Raw genomic sequence first — 25,669 nt, forward strand, 5'->3', positions numbered from 1 at the left:
CCAACCTGGAAATAAGGGACTAGAGGATCTGTGGGAGGTGTTTATGGGCCAGATCTGCAAATTATTACATAATGTCCACTCACATTCTATTGTCTCACAATTTTCATGGCCAGACCCAACTGCAGGGGATGCTGAAAAATGTCTTCTGGTTGAGTGCCCAAGAAAAAGAGAAATGAGTATGAGGATCAGTATGCCCTAAGCAGCTGGCCTGACAGATAAGTTAATGAACTATTTTATTCAGCTTCTACTTGAGTAGTGGGAGAATACACTTAGAAAAACTTGCTCAAAAACTTCTACTAACAGTGTCTTCCAAAAGCCTTTCTATGATACAAGAAACAAATTTAACAAAGATGATTTTAAAAAGAATTGATCAGAAAAAGTTTCCTGAGCACTTCAAAGTGACTTTAGTAAGTAAAAATAATTGCTTTAAAAAGTTTTAATGTAAGAAAACATAAATTATTTTAGTTAGAAAAACAGTAAAGCCTTGGATTACTGTCCTATGGAAAAAAACAATAAGCACATTTGTGTCGAGAAATGTTTGAACTTTCAAGGGATTCTCAAGAGTCATTAGCTTCAAGTTGTCTTTTCCTAAACAATGATGTCCCAGTTGCTGGATCATCAGCATGCAGGTGACCCGGAAACCACACACACATTCATCACAGCCATTGTCAGCATCTCTGAGATACACAGAGAAACTTGCTAAGAGGCTGCAGACTATTATGTTTCACTATAATGATATTTCCAGAAATAAGAGGAATTACACATTAATAAAGCAATGAAACTATGCAGGTAACCATGACAACTGCTGCAAATTCAATAACATTTTATGTTCCTGAAGAGTTTTTTTTTTTCTTTTTTCTTTTATTGCCAGTAAGATCAGAGAAATTATGAGAAGGAACTGAGAAGCATTTATGTCTCATCTGTATGCTCAGACCTCCAAAGACGTCAAGGGTGTGCTTAGCACATTATAATACCAACTCACAGCAATCTTTGAAAATGCCCTTCTTGGTTCCTAGATGCATATTTATCTTGAGAAACAGTCAACGCCTGGAGCCCAAAGTGCAATGCCTTTAAATGACATCTGGTCAGAGAACCATTTCTCCAAGTTGAGTCCAATTTCATCTCTTTAGATAAAGTACATTCCCTTTTTTGAATCCCCTCAAAAACAATTGGCTTATCTCTAATGGCACGCCCATGGAAACTTCTGAAGGCTCTTAAATATCTACATCAGATTTCAGAAAATTTTAAAGAAAGACATATAATCTGAGTTGTGCAGTCATTTTCCAATTTATCAAATCATGGGTGTGTGTGTGTGTGTGTGTGTGTGTGTGTTGCTTTTGTTGCTTCTGATGTGCTGACAAATGAGAAGGCACAAATGGGAGATTATTTTAAAGATTCTCTCTCCTCCCCTCCAGAAATGGGCGAAACAAAAAACTACTTTTTCCCATTTTTCTGCAAGTTCTCCTATGATTTCTCCTTTTTATTTATAGATTGCCATTCAGATCAATATAGAAAAGAATTATTCTGGATGACAGCACATTAAGCAGTAGAAAGAGCACCAAAGGCCATTATCATGAAGCTGGGAAAAGTTCCGAGCCAGCTAAATAAGGCCACAGGCCAGAAGCAGCACCTCTTTCACTGGGAGAAAATAGAAGGTCAGAAGGAGGCAAGGCCAGAGGGGAAAATCATCTGCCCCTCAGACACCACTTCTCAATCTGCCCTTGCTTCAGGATCAAGTAAAAGATGAAGCCATCCATCATCTTTCCCCTAAAAAAATGCCACATGACAAGATGTTTAATTGCTTTTTGTTTTCCAGGCAAGGCTCCTCTTTTCTTCTGGTGGCTTTTCTTGTCATCACTTTGGCACTCAGGAGCACCTCTGCCAGCCACTGTCCTTGTCTGGTCAGACCTCCTTGTGCCCAGGACGTTGCCAGCCCTGCCTCCTTCTGGAAGTGCTCTCCTCAGCTGCCCTGCACTCCTCCTCCCTGAGATCTTCTCCCTCCCTGGCAAGGGCTCCCTCCCAGCTTCCCTGCATTGTGTCCTCCCCCGCGCTCCCTCAGGGTGGCCGGTCGCCAAGGTTCCACTCTCAGCCTTCTTCTGTTCCTTCCTAAATCCAGCCTGTGCTCGTCAACGTTTTCCCGCAGCCCTGGAGAGGGAAGCCTTCTAAAATGTTCATCTGACCCCAACTTCCCCCTGCTTAAAACTCTTCAAAAACTTCCCAAAGCTATCAGGATAACACTGAGTCACGTTTCCTTTCTTTCCCATTTCTCCAGTGTGTAAACTAATCATTGTACTCACACACAACTTAGCCTTACTTCTTGTTTCCTACAGGGTAAAACCTAAGCTAGTTTTTGGTATGTAGGAGTCTCCAGGATCTGAACCCCTGCTTATTTCTCTAATCACACCTCCAGCTATGCTCCACCTTTACCTCCTCTTCCAGCTATATGTAAATATTCCGAATTCCCTAGACTCAGCATGAAATGGAAATTGCTCCCTAAATCACCATAGCCACCCTAAACTCCCACCTTCAGCCTTTACAGTGGTCCCAGAGCTCTTCACTTCTCCACCCTTCCAAGGAGCTTTAATTTCCCCTCCTTTATTGGCTGTTCTTTCTCAAGAGGAACCCAGTCAATATCCAGAACAATCCCAGACACAAGGGGTTAAATAAATATGTGTTGGGCCAATCTCCATGAATGGGTTAATCTCTTACTACGACTCCTCTTCATTCTCTGGGTGAGGCCCACTTTCTAGGGACTCCTCCATAGCACTGCTCACAACAGGGCTTCTCCCTCTTTCCAGTGGGACTAGACAGATAAAACCTTGTTTCTTTATGGTTCTGGTCTAGAGAGCTGCACATGTGCCTAGAGAGCCTTGGGTGCCGCTGCAGGACAGCATCAGGGACAGTGACGACAGGCAGCATGCTAGGAGCCACCTGCCGTGACGTGGAGAGATCAAGCACATGTTCAGGTTCTCCAGGGGTCCTGAGGTTACAGCATCTTGGGGGACTCCCAAAAACACAAGCCAGGCCAGAGGGACTATAGGGACCTTTAGGTTTTTATCCACACATAAACCACTCGACTTGAAATTATCCAAATAAATAGATGGATTCAAGAAATTTATAAGTCAACCCAAGTTATGATCACCTGAGAAGAGAATGTCTTATATTTAAAAACCTCAGTTTGCACAGGACTTTTCCCTGCTCATCATCATGATAGGGCAATTTGGTTTGGCTCTGTGTCCCCACCCAAATCTCATCTGGAATTGTAATCCCCATAACCCCCACATGTCAAGGGACGGACCTCATAGGAGAGGATGGGAATCATGGGGGCAGTTTCCCCCATGCTATTCTCGTGATAGTGAGTGAGTTCTCATGAGATTTAATGGTTTTGTGAGTGTTTGACAGTTCTTCCTTCACATGCTTGCTCTTTCTCGCCTGCCGCCACGTAAGGCATGCCTGCTTCCCTTTCTGCCATGATTATAAGTTTCCTGAGGCCTCCCCAGCCATGCGGAACTGTAAGTCAATTAAACTTCTTTCCTTTATAAATTATCCAGTCTCCAGTAGTATTTTTATAGCCATATGAGAGTGGACTAATACACAGGGGTAAGCAGAAAGAATCATGCCCTCATAAATCATTTGTGACTTTCTCCAGCCTCTCCCACATTTTACTGATTATACTTAAAGCAATTTATATCTCTCATCTATACTGAAATATATATCCTTTTTCTTCCCCTATTTTTTTTCCCTATATCTTGGTGAATCATCAGGAGAAAGTTTATTTCCTCACTTTCCTCCTAAATCCCTGAAATTCTCTAACCTTCAATATGCCCTTCCATGAAATGGGATAATAATCAGGTTGTGAGGATTAAATAAACATTATCTAAAAGGGCTTAGCACAGCAAGAGGGACGAATGTGATGCATGTAAGCTGTGATCATTGTCCTTCACATTCCATTTACGAGTGGTAAACAGAAGAAAATACAAGAGACAAATCTCTATTAAGGAATAGGAAAGCAGTACGTTTTACAACGAAGTTCACATATAAAGCCAGAGCCATCAACTTCTTAGTTCTCCTTAAAATAAGCAGAACTGTCCTTCAGAATTGCTATGATCATTTAACAACCAATAGTTATTTTTCACTTCTAAGTGCAAGGCCCTGTTCTAGGTCATGTGGAGGATATAAAAAGAGAGCTTTGTGGAATTTACACGACAGAAGTCTATTTCTTTTCTATATATTCTCACTATTTCTCAAAAGGTCAAAGCAGCTTGCAATGAAAGGCTCAGGGTGGTGAAAATCAAGACAAAATGAAGAATCAGACAAAATATATAGTAGGAATGAAAGACAGAAAACTGTACCTGAAGCCACAGATAGGCTGGCTGTGGCTCGAGGGCACTAACCGTGTCAGAGGAGAAGTGGAAAGAGCTCTCATTAGCAGAAAGGAATGCATCACTATCAGGTGAGGCAACATGGTTTCTATTACTAAATTTTAGAAAGAGATTATTGCACGGATATGCTCATATTGAATAAAATAATAGAAAATATCTTCAGAGTGGTTTTGCAGAGCAGGCAGAAAGTGCCTGGAGCTGGACACACTTGATTTGAACCTGGGCTCTTGGTTGGATCATCATGGACAGATTCCTTAACTCCTTTGAGTCTCAGCTCCTCACCTGTGGAATGGTGGTGATGATCCCTCCCACTCAGTGGTACTTAGGGAACAAATGTGATAGCATATGGAAGTGGCAGGCCCCTAGCAGTTACTTAAAGATTTATGTATTCCACTCCCCAGATCCACCCTCTATGTGTCATCACTATTCCTTGTAAATTTATATGGACTTGAATGTTCATACAATAACTTTTTATAAAAATAGATGGATCATAGGTCATCTACTTGTACAGGTGTTTGGATATCTGTCTCCTTCACTAGATTATAAACTCACAGGGACAGGAGTTCTTTCTGTTTTGCCTGCTAGCATAAATAGTGAGGAGCACCTAGCACATAATATGTGCTCCATTGATACTGGTTATAGGAATAAAGTAAGGCTTTTTTTTTTTTTTTCTTCTTGAGACAGAGTCTCACCCTGTCGCCCAGGCTGGAGTGCAGTAGTACGATCTCGGCTCATTGCAACCTCCACCTCCACGGTTCAATAGAATCCCCTGCGTCAGCCTCCTGAGTAGCTGGGACTACAGGCATGTGCCACCATGCCTGCCTAATTTTTGTATTCTTAGTAGAGATGGGGTTACACCACATTGGCCAGGCTGGTCTCGAACTCCTGACCTTAACTGATCCACCTGTCATGGCCTCCCAAAGTGCTGGGATTGCAGGCGTGAGCCACCATGCCTGGCCTAGGAAGAAAAGAAGGCATTTTTGTTGAGGACTTATTCATTCAGTCTAAGGATGTGGCTTTTTAGTGACCAGATTGAAGCACATAGCATAACTGCAGAGGGCTGCGGCTTCTTTGATGGATGCTCTCAAAGATCAACCTTAGATGTCTTGAACACTCTCAGACTCCTGAAATTAAATCTGCTTTCCCTCCAGCACCAGCACTGAAGTTAAAAGTTTAAAGCAATTAAACAATTGATTTTATCACTTTTATGTTTTTTACATCTACAAGTCTTCAACTGTATAATCTACTGTTTATCATTGTAAATGCATGATAATTCAGCTTCAAAACAGAATGAGGAGAGTTTGGGAACTAGCCTCAAAAATGAATTACCACTTATATAACAAAATTATGGGAAAACGTGTTTCCAGTTCCAAATAACTGGCTCATGAACGAACTTTTGAAACCCAAAATCATTTGCACCTCAGGGTTGTCTAAAACATGCAAATGAGATACCAGAAAAGTTTTACATTTATAAATGCCATTAAGATTTTTTAAATGTAATCTAAAGTAAAATGTTTTGTGTCCTTCCTTCCCGTCCCTTTCCCTTTCTTTTCCTTCTTCCTTCTTTCCTCCTAGATTCCCACATTTCCTTCCTTTCCCATACCTTCCCATGTTCCCCAAACACAGTTTTCGAAAATCCTCTATATTCCAAGCTGCTTTGGCAGAAGAAGCTCCAAAAAAGTGTTAAGACTATGACTCACCTCATTGTAATTCTGCTTATAGGATTTATGGAAAAGTAATGAGATCCAAGAAAATAAAATAAAACTTTAAAATCCCACTGACAAGTAAGTTTTTTTCTGTAGGAAATTGAGTTATATAAAAGATTTATATTTTGTTTCATGTAACCCAGAAAAAACTCATGTCCCCTGTTAACTGCAGTCTTTAATTAGTTATAGATGATTTCACTCCATATTTTAAAGGATTAATGCTAATTGAAACTTGTAGTACACTTTTAATCTTATATTAAATATTAATATTAATTAAATTTTCCGAGAATCTTGAGATGGTGCCAGTATTTTATTGCAATAGAAACTGAGGCAAAGATACCACCGTATAACCAACCCATTAGAGTTATGTGTGCGTGATTATGCAGATTAACTCAGGTTTGTCTCTTTGCCATAATCTCCATTCAGCTCAGATCTAGATATCACCGGGACAGCTTCCCTTACTTTGTGTTCTTCCAATAACCACATTTTTTGAACCCCAGGGATGCTTGTGAGACCAACAAATTCAAAGATCTTCAAATGTGGCTCAGAACTATGTAAGGGAGCATTAAAAAAAAAAAAAAAGATATCCCAGATATCTATTTGTCTTATCCCAGACAGAATCCATCAGAACCTCTGAGTATGAGACCTGAGCCATCCAGGGTTGGCCAACATTAATGCAACTTCAATGGCATGGAAAGAAGAAAGCATCATCAAGACCTCTAGAAATGGGATGGCTTTCAAAGGAAAAGAGTTTTCAATGGGGATCATATCTCTTTCAAACATGTGTGCTAGTATAAATATAAATGATGATAATGTAGAAAATGTTTGAGAGTTTGCAATAAGATAGGAAAGCAAAGAGGACAACATCCCATCATGTTAGAATACAGGTTGAGAAAGTCCTTACCTGGGGCTTTGGAAAGAAGGCCTCTGTTCAGCTGAAGGAGCTGTGCCAGGACACTGAACGAAGATTTTTGTAAGAAAATGCTTTATAGTTTATTCCCATACACAAAAATAATCTTATATGATTCTTAAAAAAAAAAAAAAAACAGGACAATGAAATTCTGAATATAACTTAAAAGTGAAGATACTGTCTGATCAGACTAAATAATAAGCTCCCTACTTTTCTCATCTCTAAAATGTTTACACCAAAAGATAAATGGAAAATATTGACAGAAGAAAGCCAGTGCTGAGCACTGAGGTCAGTGGGAGAGCAAGGGCATGAGAAGTCTCAGGCATCAAAAACTCACCGGGCCCGGGCCTTGTCTTTTTATTCTGTCTCTCGACTCCTGCAACCTGTGATCCATGATATTAAATATCAGAAGTCATGGTGTTCCTTATGGTTGATGTTCTTTGTTGTACTTTCCTTTCTATTTCTCATCCTGCTATGGGCTGAATGTTTCTGTCCTTTCAAAATTCGTATGTTGAAACCCTCACCTCTAAGGTTATGGCATTAGGAGATGGCCCTTTGGGAAGTGATTAGGTCACTGGGGTGGAGTCCTCAATGAACGGGATTAGTGGGCTTTTAAAAGAGGCTCCAGAGAGATTCCTTGTTCCTTCAGCCATGTGAGGACACAGCAAGAAGCTGGAAGGCTGTAATCTGGAAGAGGATCCTCACCAGAATCCAACCATGCTGGCACCCCGCTCTTAGACTTTCCAGCCTCTAGAACTATGATAAATAAGTTTATGTTGTTTATAAGCCACCCAATGTGTGCTATTCTGTTACAGCAGCCTGAATGGACTAAGATATATCTCTTCTTTATTTACGAAGCTGAGAAGTATTTCAGGAAATACATTTAAAATGACTCATATTAAAATAAGAGGGCTCTAAATTAGGGATGAGGGTTTTGAGGGAAATTGTGTTGTTCAGTTAAAAACATTTAGGTACAGAAAAAAAGGATGATAGTGCAATTTAAAGCAAATCACCTTTAAGACACATCAAAAAGGATAGTAAGGTAAAATGATGAAATATTTCTGAGTTTTCTATGTCAGAACCTTGCATGCAAACTTACCAAATATAGGCAATTGGGGAAAAATTCATAAGCAAATAATTTAGCATATGATACTCAGCAAAACCTAATGAAAGATCATCAAGCTTGATTTCAATATATAATAAATTACTGCATTAAAAAACTATTTTGCAAATACATTACTGTTCTTAAAATAAGTTACTATATAAAATGTGAGCAGGGGCTGGGTGTGGTAGCTCATGCATGTAATCCCAGGACTTTGGGAAAGCTGAGGCAGGAGGATCGCTTGAGGCCAGCAGTTTGAGACCAGCCTGGGAAACATAGTGAGGTCATTGTCTCTACCTTGGGAAACATAGTGAGCCCATTGTCTCTACAAAAAATTAAAAAAAAGTAGCCAGGTGTGGTGGTCCACACCTGTGGTCCCAGCTACTTGGGGGGCTGCAGCAGGAGGATATCTGGAGCCCAGGAGTTTGAGGGTGCAGTGAGCCATGGTAGTGCCACTGTGTATTCCAGCCTGGATGACACAATGAGACTCTAAAAAAGTCTCCAAAAAATAAAAAAATTAAAAATGTGAACAGTTGTGTAAACAATTATAATCTATAACTTTGACTTTTATCTCAGTTGCATGGCTTACTTATGTAACTCCACAAAATGATGAGTCTGGAAGGCTTGAGCTTTTAAGAAAAAAAATTCATTAATTCTACTGAATCCACTTTAAATTTATAGAAATACCAAATTACTTATTGAAAAATCCCAGGCAGTGTAAAAAGGAATGTTCTGGGAAGTTGCTATTGCCGGTCTTACAGATGTATGTTTCCCAGGATTACTTTGTAGAGATTATTAGAATTTTAAAAATGAGAGTGGCCAGAAGTCTTCTACAGTCTCCTTAGAGAGTTCTAGAAGGGTTAGATGGTCTTATTTATTTATTTATTATTATTATTTTTTAAAGAAGTTTATTTATTTAGTAATTTTTAAAAGAAATGTATTTGTTAAAAGAAGTATAGAGCTGGCGTAAGAGAATAGATGACTTGTACCCCGAAATCTTCTGCTGTCTCACCTTGACTGCCCCAAACTTGGACTGTCTCAGCCTTGCCAGGGTTATAGAAGGGAGGTCACAGGGAGGGAAGCTGAAGCAGCCTTCCAGTGCCACGCTAACCCTGACTTCCAAATAAGGTTAAAGCACAGCTTCATGTTATACAGAGTCTGAAATGTCAGCCAACTTCACCAGCATGAGAAGTGCAATCAGGCAACATTATGCAGCAACATAAATATATCACTCAGTAAAATGGAAAACCGTATAGCAACAACTGGTGTCAACATCAATTAACATGTTTAAACAGTGACAACACTTTACTCTATGAGTGTGCATACTGAGGAAAGAAACGCCCTCCTCCTAGAGTCTAAATCATATCGATGGGCAGCTTACAAGTAAGGAGAGATACCTCTTCCTCCCATCTTTTCTCTATCCATTAACTTCATCCTCAATTGTGGCTTATCCTTCATTTTAAACTCCCATCTCTCCATTTATCATTGTATCCTTTGAGCATCAACCTCTCCTTCAGCAAATGTTTTTTAAAAATCACCTAAAAGAAACAACAGTGGTATGCCAATGTTTTCCATTACCTAATTTTTCCAACCTGTTACAAAATGCAACTAATAAAATCAAGAGTGAGTATCATTCCTTAAGGAGGTTAAAAATTCATGTTCATCCAACACCAAATTAAGGGGCAATTTTTGACAATGCTGCGGATACCCTTCTGTACATCACTTGTGAAATGGCACTCCTTGAAGGCCTGTATTTCATCAACTTGGCAAAACTTCATTTCAAGGTCATTTCCAAATGCCCTTCTTGTGCAGAGCAGCATGCATGGCACCAGGTCAATCCTTTAGTCATTGCTGGAGCAAGCTTTCTGTGGAGCAGCAGCCTGCTTCAAAGTCAGATGGGCATTTGAAAAGCATGCCAAGAAAACTTTAAGCTTTGAAGTGCTGCAGAAGGAAAGGTCGCAACATCTTTTAATTGCTTTCTCTCCCCGCAGAAGGTTGCTTTTCATATTTTTATGCAAATATTACAGATCTACCCAGTGTGAAAAACAGGTTAAAAAATGTGGTAAGTGATTTTGTGCATATGTCTTCAATTGAGCAGAGTGTCGAGTGCCAAACTTCAACCAAGCTGATCATACTGCAGTTCTGTGTAAAAGCCCAAAGTGGTGGAATCTAGTTGCTATAGCTGCAAATTAAACAAATAAATGAGACACCATGGAATGCAGCAAAATATCTGCGGTCTGATTAGTTCATATTTGCCATATGTGTGAATATGAGCAGTCAAATTCTGAGTTTAAGCAAAGATCTTTCAAATAGGTATAACGAAGGGGGAATTCTTAACAATAAATAAGGAAGATTTGAATTCTCTATCCAAGGATAAGTAACTTACATTTTATATCAGTTTTAAAGGAATTTCATTACTTTTTTTTGTTAGGAGTACAAATTCAGTGTTGCTAAAAATATAAGATTTCTACCGGGGCAGTTTTCTTTGAAACTTTAGATTGAGATTGACACTAACTTGCTAGTTATTATACGGTAATAAGTTAAAATCTTTAGCTCTAGGGAGGCTTTACTTTTGTTTACATTAACTTTGTTTAATTTTATTTACTGGGCCTGCTGTGTGGCAGGCACTGTGCTCTGTACTTGTGAGGACAACCGCGTGAATCCCACAACACACTCTACGTTTCCTATGAGTAGAGCTCAGTAGAGAAATTGAAGAAGACCATTTGAACACAGAATTCCATTCTGACTAACCTCTTAAATCATTTACACCAAACTGTCTTCACAGAATAATAAAACCAGAGAAAACTCGAAAGGTTATCCGGTTCAGGCCCCTTTCAAATGTCTGCATTCATTAGAAGTGCAGCCTAAGGAAATGAAATGGCTCTTTTTGGGTTAAACTGGTGTGGGAAAAAGAACAGAGTAAAAAAGACATATTAGTATGTACGTAGTGATGGCAGAGGGTAGGTATCAGAAGGAATGTCTACTAACAATGGTCTGTTTATCCCAGCACATGGAGATAGCAGCAATATCAGCAGCAGCACCTGGATATACAGGATCATTAGCTATATTACCAGAGCCAATGAATTAATGTACTTGATAAGGATGAAATGAGTTGCATAAAGGGGAAATGTTTCTACCAATCTGGGCTACTTATTACAGCAAGGTTTACACATATCTGAATTAGACCATTACCTGTAAGCTCAGTTCCTGCATATAGATACAGAGATGGTAAAAACAATAGGAGAAAATCATCCTTGCTTGGATGAAAAGGAAAATAATAAAAAATGCCAGGAATGTTTATCAGTGACTTAATGAAATATGTTTGGTGAAATATAATGATAATTTAAATTCAGCAGCATCTCTAACTAGATGTTTACAAGGCTCCATGGAGAAAGGCCCCACGGCACACAGGTACAGAGAGGGCAGCTCTTGAGTGGTCCAGTCCAAGATTGGCTGCTCATAGGCTGTGAGCGCTTGGGCAAGTTATTAGGCTGGACACTTGGAGGCCATCAGATATAGCTGTGCCATTTGTTTGAAATAAGAATATGGATCCTGAAAATTATAAATCAATCAGCTTGACAAGGGTGCTATAAGGTTCTACGACAAATCACTGAAAGGCTAGAATGGCTCACTGAAGGATGTAGAAAATTCAATGATCATAGGTACCGGCTTAGGTTCACTTAGAGAAAATAATTTTATTTCCTTTCCAGAAAGTGTTACTAGACTTGGAGAATAAGGAAATGTGATAGAGGTTCGTTCACTCAACCATTCATTCATGCATTCCTTCAAAGAACATTTCTGAGACCTATTATGTGCCAAGCACTGAGCCAGATAATGGAATATGCAGAGGATGCTAAGACCATCTGCTTGCCCCCAAAGGACACCAACTTCCAAAAAATGTAGCAACAAACTACCAATACAGCACAGCAGATGCTACAGGAGAGGTACCTGCTGTGTAAAGAGGGTCATAAATAAGGGATAGGCATGGGAGAAGCAATGCACGCATGAGCAAGTGATGTAATGGGAGAGGTGATGCATGTATGAGCACACTCGGATAAGAAGCAGAGTTCTGAATGGTAGAAAAGGGCTCTATACCCACTCAGTTCGGGAGCGCAGTGTGCAGGGGCTGTGACAGTGTGGCTGGAGTGCTGTGTTAGCCACAGGTTAAAGGGGACAGGGAGGATGCTGAGGACCTCCTGTACAAGCTGCACCTCAAGAAGAGGCATAAATGGGCTCAGGGAAGTCAGCCAGCACCTCAGTATCCCTCAAGAACCAGGCAGTTTGGGGACTAATTCAGTAGATCAGATTCAGAATCAAAGGGTCATGAAAAATGTATGAGATTGAATTTTTTTTTTTTTTTTTTTTTTTTGAGACGGAGTCTCGCTCTGTCGCCAGGCTGGAGTGCAGTGGCACAATCTCGGCTCACTGCAACCTTCACCTCCTGGGTTCAAGCGATTCTCCTGCCTCAGCCTCCCGAGTAGCTGGGACTACAGGCATGTGCCACCATGCCCAGTGAATTTTTGTATTTTTAGTAGAGACAGGGTTTCACCGTGTCGGCCAGGATGGTCTCGATCTTTTGACCTTGTGATCCGCCTGCCTCGGCCTCCCAAAGTGCTGGGACTACAGGCGTGAGCCATCGCACTTGGCTGAGATTGAATATTTTCTATTGGGGGTTGCCACACTCTTGTCCTGGCTTCTCTTTAGCTGACCGTCTTTCAACAAGACCCGAATAAAGAAGTATAAAGATAAGATGAGGATGGGAGGCCATCAACACATTCTTGCTATCTCCATGATCTGGAGAAAGGTAAACTTGGAAGTAACATGAAAAAAGGACTGGTGAAGAAAGAGGGCAGAGGCCAGGAGATGAGAGATGAGGCTGCTGCCTCAGTTCAGCTGAGAGATGACCCAATCTTAAACTAAAGCAGACATTGTGGACATGAGGAGGCTGGGGCCGATCTGGGAGCTATTTTGGAGGTGCAGCTGATAGGACCTGTCACCTAACTGTGGGGGATGTCATAGGAAGAGGAGCTTTGAGTTGCATCTTGCCATTTTTGAGATGGTAACACAAGACAAATAAGATTTAAAGGAGGGGTTAGCTCAAGCCATCAGTATGGTTTATCTCAAGGTCCTTGTATCAGAGGCAGAATGTGATGCCCACAGGGTAGTTGGATTAGGAAGCACAGACCTGGGAAGGACGCATGTAGAGCAGAACCTGAAATCATGGGAGAGAGTGAAATCTTCGTGGAAAGAGAACATGAGGGGAACACAGAGGACTGGTTTTAAATCTTGCTGAATGGATGAAGGGACTGGAGAAATTTGGGTGGCAGAAAAGAAGACTCAGTTCCTTCTAAGAGTCTTTCCTGTAGCTGAAAGCCACCTGTGACTGTGGTTGGCTATTGAAGCTCCATCACTGGAGATGCTTAATCAGAGGCTGAAAGGTAATTAGCCAGGATACTGTCCAGGTGATTTAAGGTTCACATGGTAGCTGAACCAGATGATCTTTAGAAACACAAGTTTAGGATTCTAGGATTCTGTGGTTCTATGATAGAAAATGCAGCCTCTTTCCACTTTACTTTCTTTGGCAGCAACACAGATGTGTGCTGAGGTGGGAGCTTCAATTAAGAGGGAACTGGAAAGGATACAGGTATGGACTTCCGCCAAGAAAATGGGTCTGTGGCTAATGAATGATCTGTCTGTGGCAGTGAAGAAGGAAGCCAGTTCCTAGAACACTACCTTCCTGCCTTCCACCACCCCCTCCCCTCAACATAAAGACCTAAGGGCAAATGAATGGAAAACATATGAATTAAATTTATTTTGAAATATCTATAGATTTAAGTATTAGGGGAGAAAGCACTTGTGTAAACCACACTCTGGGTTTTGCTGACCTCAAATTATCTGAATATAACTTATAGACTTCTTGATGAACTAATACTATTGCTGGGCCGACTCATCATTTAAACAAAGAAACAAGGGCTGAGTGCAAGCCAAATAATAGCATTAGCCTTGAATTCTACCCTAGCATGGCAAATTAGTTCTCCAAAGGGATTTGTGATGGCATGAAATTGCCTTAAAAAGCCATTGTCTGGCCGAGTGTGGTGGCTCACACCTGTAACCCCACCACTTTGGGAGGCTAAGTCGGGCAGATCATGAGGTCAGGAGATCGAGACCATCCTGGCCAACATGGTGAAACCTCCTCTTTACTAAAAATACAAAAATTAGCTGTGTGTGGTGGCGCATGCCTGTAATGCCAACTACTTGGGAGGCTGAGTCAGGGGAATCACTTGAACCGGGGAGTCAAAGGTTGCAGTGAGCCAAGATCGTACCATTGCACTCCAGCCTGGTGACAGAGCGAGACTCCATCTCAAGAAAAAAAAAAAAAAAGAAAGAAAGAAAAAAAAAGCCATTGTCCGGTTCTTTCCTTAGAGAGAGAGAACAACTAATGCCCAGACAAATCAATTAATATGTAGAAGAGCTTTTCAACAAATTTGAGCCAGGCTGACCTGTAGCTATGCATTGTTCTGGAATGTGATCTTTGGACATCAGTCCAGGCCTTCTCAGGCAATAATGGCAATATAACATGCACAAAAAGACCCCTTCTGGGAACAGCAGGTCATGTGTGCAGGATTTTCCTGCACTGCAGCTGAAATTGAAGAGTGAGGTTAAATACAAGTTAGAAAATAAGTAAATGCTTTGAGGTTGTACTCTCTGTCAACTATTATGAAGGGGAGGAGAGAATGAGTGAGAGAAAAAGAGAACAAGAGAAAACATGGACATAAATTGATAAGGATGATTCATTCATGCAACAAATATTGATTGTCCATTTTGTACAGGCATTGTTGTAGGTATTTGGGATAAATCAGCAACTGAAATAAAGACCCCTACCCTATGTAAATTCCATTCTAGCAAGGGAAGATAGACAATAAACCATAAATAAAACATATAAGCAAAACCACATTCTATATTAAGGATGATTAGTGCCATGGGAAGGGGGAGCAGGTTAGGGGATTTCAGTGAGTGGGGAGTATGGGGTTAGCTGTAGTTTCTAATTGACTGCTCGAGGTAGGCATTACTGAAAAGGTGAGGAGGAGGGTAGAGGAGTGAGCTAAGCAAATATCTGAGGACAGAGTCCAAGAAGAGAAGGGTACCTAGGGTGTTCAAGGAACCATAAGGAGGCTAGCTTGATCCATTAACATCTATTGATTCATCAAATGGTTACTGAGTACCTATAACACACCAAGCACTATACCAGGCACTAAAGAGAAAAAAGGCCAGGTGCAGTGGCTTATGCCTGTAATCTCAGCACTTCGGGAGGCTGAGGCAGGAGGATTGCTTGAGGCCAGAAATTTGAGATCAGCCTGGGCAACACAGTGAGAACTTGGTTCTACAAAAATTTTAAAATTTAAAAATTAGCCATGCACGGTGGGGTGTGCCTGTAGTTCGAGCTACTCAGGAGGTTGGGTTAGGAGGATCCCTTGAGACTAAGAGTTCGAGGTTAAAGTGAGCTATGACTGCACCATTGCACTTCAGCCTGGGCTGTGCAACAAAGTGAGACTCTGCCTTTAAAAAGAAAAAAGAAAAAAAAAAAAAAAAAAAAAAAAGAGAGAGAGAGAGCAAGAGAAAGAGAGAAAAAAATTAATCCCTAAACCTTAAGTAGCCATGGAGAAGGTAGGGTATAAAGAAGTGTATGATTTGACTCTGCCATTCTGCCTTCTTTATTCTAGAACATTTTTAACCCTCTTTTTCCTCTCGTCTCCCCCTTTCCCAACTCCTTACCCTGTCTTCCTCTTTTCTATGGCCATCTCACATCTTCTCATTCATGACACTATCCTTCTTTCTTTCCTGTATTCCTCTATCTTTCTTCATTCTCCATCCTGGCCTGTCCCTGTCTCCCCTTTCTCCCTCCAGTTTTCCTTGTCTTTTTACCTCACAAGGTAGTTCACAATTTATTCAAACATCAGCTTAAAAATTATACATTTTTTCCAGTTCATAATATTCTGGTTAAAGTAACAAAAAATGTCATTGGCAATAGCTAAAAGTAAATGCCTTGAAATTTATTACTGATCTGAACAAACAGAATAATCAAATCTTCACATTAAAATTTAAATCTGCAAAATCTAGCATGGGAGGACTGGACTTGTTAGAACTAATGATCACAGATGAAAATTCACAATGGAAGAAGCTATCATCATCCATAAAATTTGGTAAGAAGAAAGCTTACATATGGGAATAGCATGAAGCAGTTCTGAAAGCATCTGACTCATTGTTGATGTAACTCTCCTTGTTCCTGGTTTTTGGGGGTCTTATTTGTTTTCTTTGGGAGGTCCATTTGAGAGTCCTAGAGAGAGGTTCCTAAGAAATGTCTGACCTCTGTTCCAGTTTCTTACTTTCATTTTTGAAAATTTCCAGAATCTTAGTTACTTTAGAATACTTTAGAATGGAAATTGGAAAAGGCCAGTTTTTTTTCATATAAAATATTTAAGATATTCTTTCAACTAATAGCTTATTTTTATGAAATATCTAACATCAGTGTGGCACAGACTCCATGAGTAATGAAATGTACAATCTGTGTATCCCAGAGCTGGAAAGTTACCATAAGTCATGCTATCTACCAAAAGAATAACATCAAATCTGAGTTCCTGCAAAACCAATGATCATCCAAGTGGCATTTAATGCCTTCTCTTCTGGGAAAGACAGATGCACAAAATCTGTAGTAATTACCAAATGTCAAAATAATATTGAAGAGAATAAATCATTGCCTAAATTAAGGTTCTCTTGAGGATCAGTTACATATAACAAGAACAACTGATAAATCAAGCGTGAAGAGGGGTGGAGTTTATTATTTTTTTCTCCTCATAAATCACACGGGAAATGAACAACTCCTGCTGTGATTATAAGAATATCAAGATCTTGTCTGCTTAAAGATCTTTGGTAATAATAATAATATTCTAACCCTATTCAGTGCTTTGCATTCTGAAAGCACTTTATAAACATGAATTAGTTCTTCAGTAAGCCGAGGCACTATGTGATTGTTGGTATTTCCTGTTAGAGCATCACTGAAGCTCAGCAATCTTTCTAGAGTTTAAATATTTATTTATTTATTGCTTTCAGTATATATTTACTTCACATGACAATGCATTAAAATCATAATAAGCAGAAGAGAAAGGTTCATTGTTCTATTTTTGCAATGAGGAAACAGGCCAGAATAACAATAGGGCTTCTCCTTGTCAAACTGTAAACGGCCCTTTGGGGACTACGCTGTTGGCTTGTGGAGCTGTTTTCCTACTTGCCTTCTTCCATCTCAAATATGCCATTTCCAGCCTGTAAAACTGCATCTGTTTTGTGTTTTTCTCAACCTGCAGCCCCACAATATCTATCAGGGTGATTTGCAGATCATAGGTTTGTAATACATGTTTGTTAGATTGAATTATATCAAAGTCCAGGTCCACATGTTGCAGGCCAAGCAGAACTCTGTCTCCTACAACTGTCCATGGCCACCTGCATTACAGTTTGGAAATTCTGATTCATTTGCTGACATCACTTGTGCTTTTCTTTCATCTGATCATCAGTGGACTGAGGACAGAAAGATGGTGGAAGGACAGAAATGTAAATATGACATTCTTCCAAGTTTCAAAAGCACATGCATAAACATTCTTTTAATCATCAACATTTATTGAATGCCTAATGTTTGTCATGTGCTGCAAGTTGCTGAGAATATAAAGTTAAATAGGCTACAAAGAGAGAACGATTTTTGATTTTAGATATTGAGCCGGTTCCATTTAAATGTGCCATATTGTATATGCTTATATTTTTAATTACAATAAATTAAAACAATAATTCTCTCTTTTGATATTTTCATAGAGCCTGGAGATAACTTAGTATTTATACAACAAGATTGCATTACTTTTCTAATTCACTGATTTACTCATTTCTTCTCCTCTTCAAATAAATTCTAAGATTGGTTGCTGAGAAAAAAAAAAAGTAGACAATAGAAAGGAAGGGATATGCCACTCTCCTTTCATTATAATCATGTCTAACTTCTAAAACTTTAGTGTAAAACAAAAATGAAAGCCCTGTGGATTTCAGATCCTGTAAGCTTTCTTATGCCTGTTTTCTGACTAATTTTGTGCTGGGCAGTTGAATGCTGCAAATTCAAGACCGAGTTGATGACGTGTTCTGAAATGGTGTCATGATATACTTAACTATATCTCAGTTCTGTGGTTCTGGGCTCTAGATTCCTAGAAACGATGTTGAGACTCTTCAAATAATGAATGTGATTCTGCACATAAGAAGAGTGTGCATTCTTTCTTGGAATTCTTTTAATTATAAAGATCTCAACAGTCAATGACTGCATACTGTAAATGTTTAAAACTTCATATTTTCCCAATCCCTCAACATCCCCCATCAACAGGTTATGAGCACTCCAACCAGACGACCAGGTGCACCAGTGTGATAATGCTGATACTTGTCACAAGTTCCCCATTAGCCCTCTCCTGACATTGACCTAGTGACATTCAAAAGCACCAGTGCAATCCCCTCACACCTTTTGTTTGTGTACTCTACTCTAGCCCCCAATAAAGCCACTTACCCATGGGTTTTCTCTCTCCCCTCCCCATCTACCTGGTTGAGCCCACTCCCCAGAGCTCCTACATGGACCCTATGTGGTGGGGATTGCCATGCCTCTTGTCTCTAACTCCTGTGAGTATATATAACAGATCCTTTAATTTCTTATGTCTCTCCCAATGTGATTTCTGTGGCCATAATGGAGTGATCATTACAAACTCCAACAAAGAGACCTACTCCCCTATTTATATCACAGGCAGCCAGGCCTACAGCATCATAATCATTTGTAGAAATAGGGAAAAGTTACAGAAGACATCATCAAGATGGCTGACTAGAGGTACCCAGCATTCACCTCCTCCAGTCACATGTTGAACAGAGAGTCTAGGGGAGAACACTGGAATTCAGCAAAGAAGTGACAAAGCCCCTCTGGGGCATGGAGACTTGGGACAGTAGCACAGACAGAGAAGCAAAGCACTTGGCTAGGATCGGCTCAGAGCCCAGAGAGACCTCAGGCACAGGAAAAAGGTAAGGTGAAAATCCCCAGCAGTCCACATTTCCACCCTGGCTGCCTGTAGTCCTAACAAGAGGAGAGCCCCCAGCTCACAGGACCTGAGTCCAGTATAGGGAGTTACCTGGAAACCATGTGACTGCATTGTTCCCTAGAGGAAATCAAGCTGAGCTCCAAGCCCGCAGGACACAGGCTGCCACAGAACATCATCATGTTGAGAGTAGAGCCACCACCAGTGTGCATCCTGCCCTGGGGCCCCCAAACCCCTAAATCTCCTCATCTTTGGGGTCCCTCGGACATCCCATCACATCCACCCAGAGGGATGCAGAGTCATGATAGCAGCTGTGCAGCCAAGACCCCAGCATCTGAGCACACACGATATTCTACACCCCAGAAAACAGGCAGTCCACTACGGTGGGAAGGCTGCCCATGGAAAAGAGGGAGGCAGTGCATGCACTCCTCAGAATCCAAGAGCTGCCTGCCTGAAGCCTGCTGTTGCTGCCACCAGCAACCCCAACCTCTGCAGTAGCAGAGTAGGTGCCCCTCCCAAAGGACTGTGGATCCGCCTGACCAGGCCCACCACTGATGGCAACCTGCTCTCTCCAGAGCAAAACTGCTGCACACCCACACATGCCCTCCAAGGGCCAAAGAACCAGCCTGGCCAAGATATGTCACCACTGGAGACCCCACCCCCTCCAACAAAGTGGTTTTGTACTCAAGTGCATCCCTCAGGGACCCAAGGACCAGCTGTCCAGGGCTGCTACCATCACCAATGACCCTGCCCCCTCCAGTGATGAAGTCACCCAGGCCCACTGCTGTCAGAGAACCTGCCCACTCCAGTGATAGAGCTGCCATACACCCATGCTTCCTAACGCCAGAGCCCCCAAACTGATCTACCTGGTGTCCCTGTTCCCAGCAAAGCCATGCAATAGCCTTTACAAACAACCACAGCATAGGCCACTGAGGTACTCACAGACACCAATGATGCTGATTATAGCTGAAGAAATCATACGGAGACTACATTACTGCCCCCATACTGAATCAAAGCCAAAGCACCCTATCCAACTGTATATTTATGATACATATACATATACAGAAAAACATTTTTCCCTATGAAAGCTACTCCATAAAATCAGAAGAGGCAGTGTCCCACCAGAAGCACAGATATCAACATAGGGAAACAGGAAATAAGAAAAAGGAAATGTGATGCCTTCAAAGGAACACAGTAATTCTCTAAGTAACAGACCCCAAAGGAAAACCAATCTAAAATACCTGACAAAATGCAAAATAACAAGGAAACCTGGCAAGATACAAGAGAACACAAATAGATTCAATGAAATCAGAAAAACAATTCATAAGCTGAATGAGAAATTTTTAAAAATAGATATCATTAAGAAGAATGAAACAAATGTTAGAACTGAATAACTCAGTGAGTGAAATAAAACTAAAATTGAGAATTTCAATAATAGACTAGATCAGGCAGAAGAGTTTCTGAACTTGAAGACAGTTCTTTTAAAATAATCCATTTAGGGGAATGTGGGGAGAAAAAATGGCAGATAAGAGGCAGGACTAACTTGCAGCTCCCACTCAGACAAAACCATGTGTAGAGACTCATATCAAGAACTTGCCCCAGGAACCACTGCAGGAACATACCAGGAAAGCCAAGAGAAACCACAGACCCTTTGAAGGAGGTGGATTGCTGCTGCAGGCCCTGTGAGACAGCTGAGGAACTGTGAGTTGGCTTGCTTTCTCAGCTGGGAGGCTTGTAGCCTGGGGCAAGTTCTCAGCACTGCTCACCAGCTGCCTGGAAATAAACTGTGTGATGTTGGGAGTGGCACGGTGGGAGGTGGGAGTGAGAACGGCTTTTCATGCAGCAGGGTGCATGGGAGCTAAGTGGCTTTCCCTCACTTCCCTGGTGACCTGTGTCACACAGCAGAGGCAGCCACAACTCCCCTGGGAACATAACCCCCTTGGCCTGGGAACTACACCCCCAATCTCCCACAGCAGCTGCAGCAAGCCCTGCCCAAGAAGAGTCTGAGCTCAGACATGCTGAACCCTGTCCCAGCCTGACAGTCTTTCTCTACCTGTCCTGGTAGCCCAAGACAAAAAATATAATCTCTTGGGAGCTCTATAGCCCAGCCTCACCTCAGAAACTTGAATACTCATCCAAAGGCGACCCTAGGGTAAGCTTATATCCTCCCTACACTCCCACAGCTGATGCACTCTTCATAGCGCCACCTCCTGGCTGGAGGCCAGCCAACACAAAACCAGTGCACAAAAATACAACCAAGAACCCTCACGGAGTCCACTTCCCTTCCCTGCTACCTCCACCAGAGCAGGTGCTGGGATCCACAGCTGAGAAACCTGGAGACAGATCATGTCACAGGACTCTGCAGACACTTCCCAGTACCAGGCCAGAGCCTGGTAGTTCCACTGGGCGGCTAGATCCAGAAGATAAATAACAATCACTGCAGTTCGATTCTCAGGAAGGCCCTCCTTAGGGGAAGGGGTACAGCACCACATCATGGGAGAACCCCAAGGGACCAAAAAATCTGAACAGCAGCCTTGAATCTCAGATCTTCCCTCTAACATAGTCTACTGAAATGAGAAGGAACCAGAAAAACAATTCTGGTAACATGACAAAACAAGGTTATTTAGTGCCACCAAAGGATCACAGTAGCTCACCAGTAATGGATCGAAACCAAGATGAAATCCCCAAATTGCCAGAAAAAGAATTCAGAAGGTCAATTATTAAGCTAATCAAGGACGCATCAGAGAAAGGTGAAGTCCAACTTAAAGAAATCAAAAAATGATACAGGATATGAATGGAAAAATCTCCAGTGAAAAAGCATAAATAAAAAATAATCGCAACTTCTGGAAATGAAGAAATCACACTTAGAGAAATGCAAAATGCACTGGAAATTCTCAGTAATAGAACTGAACAAGTAGAAGAAACAACTTCAGAGCTCAAAGACAAGGCTTTCGAATAAACCCAACTCAACAAAGACAAAGAAAAAAGAATTTTAAAAAATGAATAAAGGCTCCAAGAAGTTTGGGATTGTGTTAAATGACCAAACCTAAGAATAATTGGTGTTCCTGAAGAAGAAGGGAAATCTAAATGTCTGGAAAACATGTTTGAGGAAATAATCGAGGAAAACTTCCCTGGCTTTGCTAGAGATCTGGACATCCAAACACAAGGAGCTCAAAGAACATCTGGGAAATTCATCACAAAAAGATCATAGCCTAGGCACATAGTCATCAGGTTATCTAAAGTAAAGACAAAGGGAAGAATCTTAAGAGGTGTGAGGCAAAAGCATCAGGTAACCTACAAAGGAAAACTTGTCAGATTAACAGCAGATTTCTCAGCAGAAACCCTGCAAGCTAGAAGGGAGTGGGGTCCTATCTTTAGCCTCCTTAAAACAATTGTCAGCCAAGAATTTTGAATCCAGCAAAACTAAGCTTCATAAATGAAGGAAATATAGTCTTTTTCAGACAAATGTTGAGAGAATTTGCCAATACCAAGCCAGCACCACCAGAACTGCTAAAAGGAGCTCTAAATCTTGAAACAGATCCTGAAAATACACCAAACTAGAATTTCATTAAAGCATAAATCTTACAGTACCTATAAAACAATAACACAATGAAAAAAAAACAAGGTATTCAGGCAACAAATAGCATGATGAATAGAATAGTACCTCACATCTCAATAATAACATTGAATTTAAATGACCCAAATCTTCTACTTAAAAGGCAAAAAATGGCAGAATGGATAAGAATTAACCAACCAAGTGAATAGTACCTCATATCTCAATAATAATGCTGAATGTAAATGACCTAAATCCTCTACTTAAAAGACACAAAATGGCAGAATGGATAAGAATTAACCAACCAAGTGAATAGTACCTCACATCTCAATAATAACATTGAATGTAAATAGCCTAAATCCTCTACTTAAAAGACACAAAATGTCAGAATGGATAAGAATTAACCAACCAAGTACCTGGTGTCTTCAAGAGACTCACCTGACACACAAAGACTCACATAAACTTAAGGTAAAGGGGTAGGAAAAGATATTCCATGTGGACACCAAAAGTGAGCAGCAGTAGCTTTTCTGTTTCTTTTTTTTTTTTTTTTTTTTTTGAGATGGAGTCTTACTCTGTCACCTAGGCTGGAGTGCAATGTTATGGTCTCTGCTCACTACAACTTCTGCCTCCTGGGTTCAAGTGATTCTCCTGCCTCAGGCTCCTGAGTAGCTCAGATTACAGGCACCCGCCACTATGCCTAGCTAATTTTTGCATTTTTATTAGAGACGGGGTTTCACTATCTTGGCCAGGCTGGTCTTGAACTCCTGACCTTGTGATCCACCTGCCTCGGCCTCCCAAAGTGCTGCGATTACAGGCGTGAGCCACCGTGCCTGGCCAGGAGTAGCTTTTCTTATATCAGACAAAACAGACTTTAAAGCAACAACAGTTGCTTTAAAGAGGGACATTATATAATGATAAAAGGACTAGTCCAACAGGGAAATATCAAAATCCTAAATATATATGCATCTAACACTGGAGTTCCCAAATTTATAAAACAATTACTACTAGACCTAAGAAGTGAGATAGACAACAACACAGTAATAGTGTGGGACTTCAATACTCCACTGACAGCACTAGACTGGTCATCAACACAGAAAGTTAACAGAGAAACAATGGACTTAAACTACACCCTAGAACAAGTGGACTTAACAGATTTTTACAGAACATTCTACCCAACAATTGCAGAATATTCATTTTATTCATCAGTGTATGGAACATTCTCTAAGATAGACCATGTGATAGGCCACAAAACAAGTCTCAACAAATTTGAGAAAATCTAAATTATATCAAGTACTCTCTCAGGCCACAGTGGAATAAAATTGGAAATCAACTCCAAAAGGAACCTTCAAAACCATGCAAATATATGAAAATTTAAGAACTTGCTCCTGAATGATCATTGGGTCAACAATGAAATCAAGGTGGAAATCAAAAAATTCTTTGTACTGAACAATAATAGTGATACAACCTATCCAAACCTCTGGGATACAGCAAAAGTGGTGCTAAGAGGAAAGTTCATAGCATTAAATGCCTACATCAAAAATTCTGAAAGACTACAAATAGACAGTCTACGGTCACACCTCTAGGAACTAGAGAAACAAGAACAAACCCAACCCAAACCCAACTGAAGAAAAGAAATAATCAAGATCTGAGCAGAACTAAATGAGGCTGGCCATGGTGGTTGTCTAGGCGCAGTGGTTCATGCCTTTAATCCCAGAACTTTGGGAGGCCAAGGTGGGTGGATCACTTGAGGTCAGGAGTTCAAGACCAGTCTGGCCAACATGGCAAAACACTGTCTCTACTAAAAATATACAATACACAAATTAGACAGGTGTGGTTGTGCACGTCTGTAATCCTAGCTACTCGGGAAGCTGAGGCATGAGAATTGCTTGAAACCAGGAGGCGGAGGTTGCAGTAAACCAAGATTATTGTACCACTGCACTCTAGCCTGGGCAACAGGGTGAAACTCTGACTTAAAAAAAAAAACAAAAAACAAAAAACAAAAACGAAATGAAGTTGAAGTAAAAAAAATACAAAAGATAAATGAAACAAAAAGTTGATTCTTTATAAAGATAAAAAAACTTGATAGACCATTAGCGAGATTAACCAAGAAAAGAAGAGAGAAGATCCAAACAAGCTCAATTAGAAATGAAATGGGAGATATTGTAACTGATACCACAGAAATACAAACGATCATTCAAGGCTACAGTGAACAGCTTTATGCATATACACTAGAAAACCTAGAGGAAATGGATAAATTCCTGGAAATATACAAACTCCCTAGATTAAACCAGGAAGAAACAGAAACTCTAAATGGACCAATAACAAAAAGTGAGATTGAAATGGTAATTAAAAAGCTACCAATAACAAAAGTCCAGGGCCAGACACATTTACAGCTAAATTACAGTTAAATTCTATCAGCCATTCAAAGAAGAATTGGTACCAATCCTATTATACACTCTTCCAAAAGATAGAGAAAGAAGGAATCCTCTCTAAATCATTCTATGAAGCCAGTATCACCCTAATACCAAAACCAGGAAAGGGCATAACAGCAAAAGAAAACTACAGATCAATATCCCTGATGAAGATAGATGCAAAAATCCTCAATAAAATACTAGCTAACTGAATCCAACAGCATATCAAAAAGATAATCTACCATGATCAAGTCGGATTCATACCAGGGATGAAGGGTTGGTTTAACATTTGCAAGTCAATAAATGTGATACACCATGTGAATAGAATTAAAAACAGAAAATTACATGATCATCTCATTGGAGCCATTCTAGAGGTTGGCTCATCAGCAAAACTCTTCTAGACATTGGCTTAGGCAAAGACTTCATGACCAAGAACCCAAAAGCAAATGCAACAAAAACAAAGATAAATAGATGGGACTTAATCAAACTAAAAAGCTTCTGCACAA

The 25,669-nt window shown here is 40.6% G+C and overlaps 1 protein-coding gene across 7 annotated transcripts in view; it reads right to left on the reverse strand.

Annotated features, from left to right (window-relative positions):
* Positions 1-25,669, reverse strand: part of AIG1 (androgen induced 1) — a 287,736-nt gene that overhangs the window by 150,757 nt on the left and 111,310 nt on the right. The window contains exon 4 of one of the 7 annotated variants that reach the window (XM_017958272.1): positions 7,052-10,282. The exons of 5 other annotated variants lie outside the window; for them this stretch is intronic. In XM_017958272.1, the coding sequence (XP_017813761.1) occupies positions 10,277-10,282 (6 nt within the window). In that variant the 3' untranslated portion in view covers positions 7,052-10,276. Of the gene's footprint in view, positions 1-7,051; positions 10,283-25,669 lie in introns of those variants that run through there. One more of the 7 variants, XM_031667382.1, reaches the window with a different exon arrangement.

The sequence above is a fragment of the Papio anubis genome, chromosome 6 (genome assembly GCF_008728515.1).
Source record: "Papio anubis isolate 15944 chromosome 6, Panubis1.0, whole genome shotgun sequence".
Lineage (NCBI taxonomy): Eukaryota > Metazoa > Chordata > Mammalia > Primates > Cercopithecidae > Papio > Papio anubis.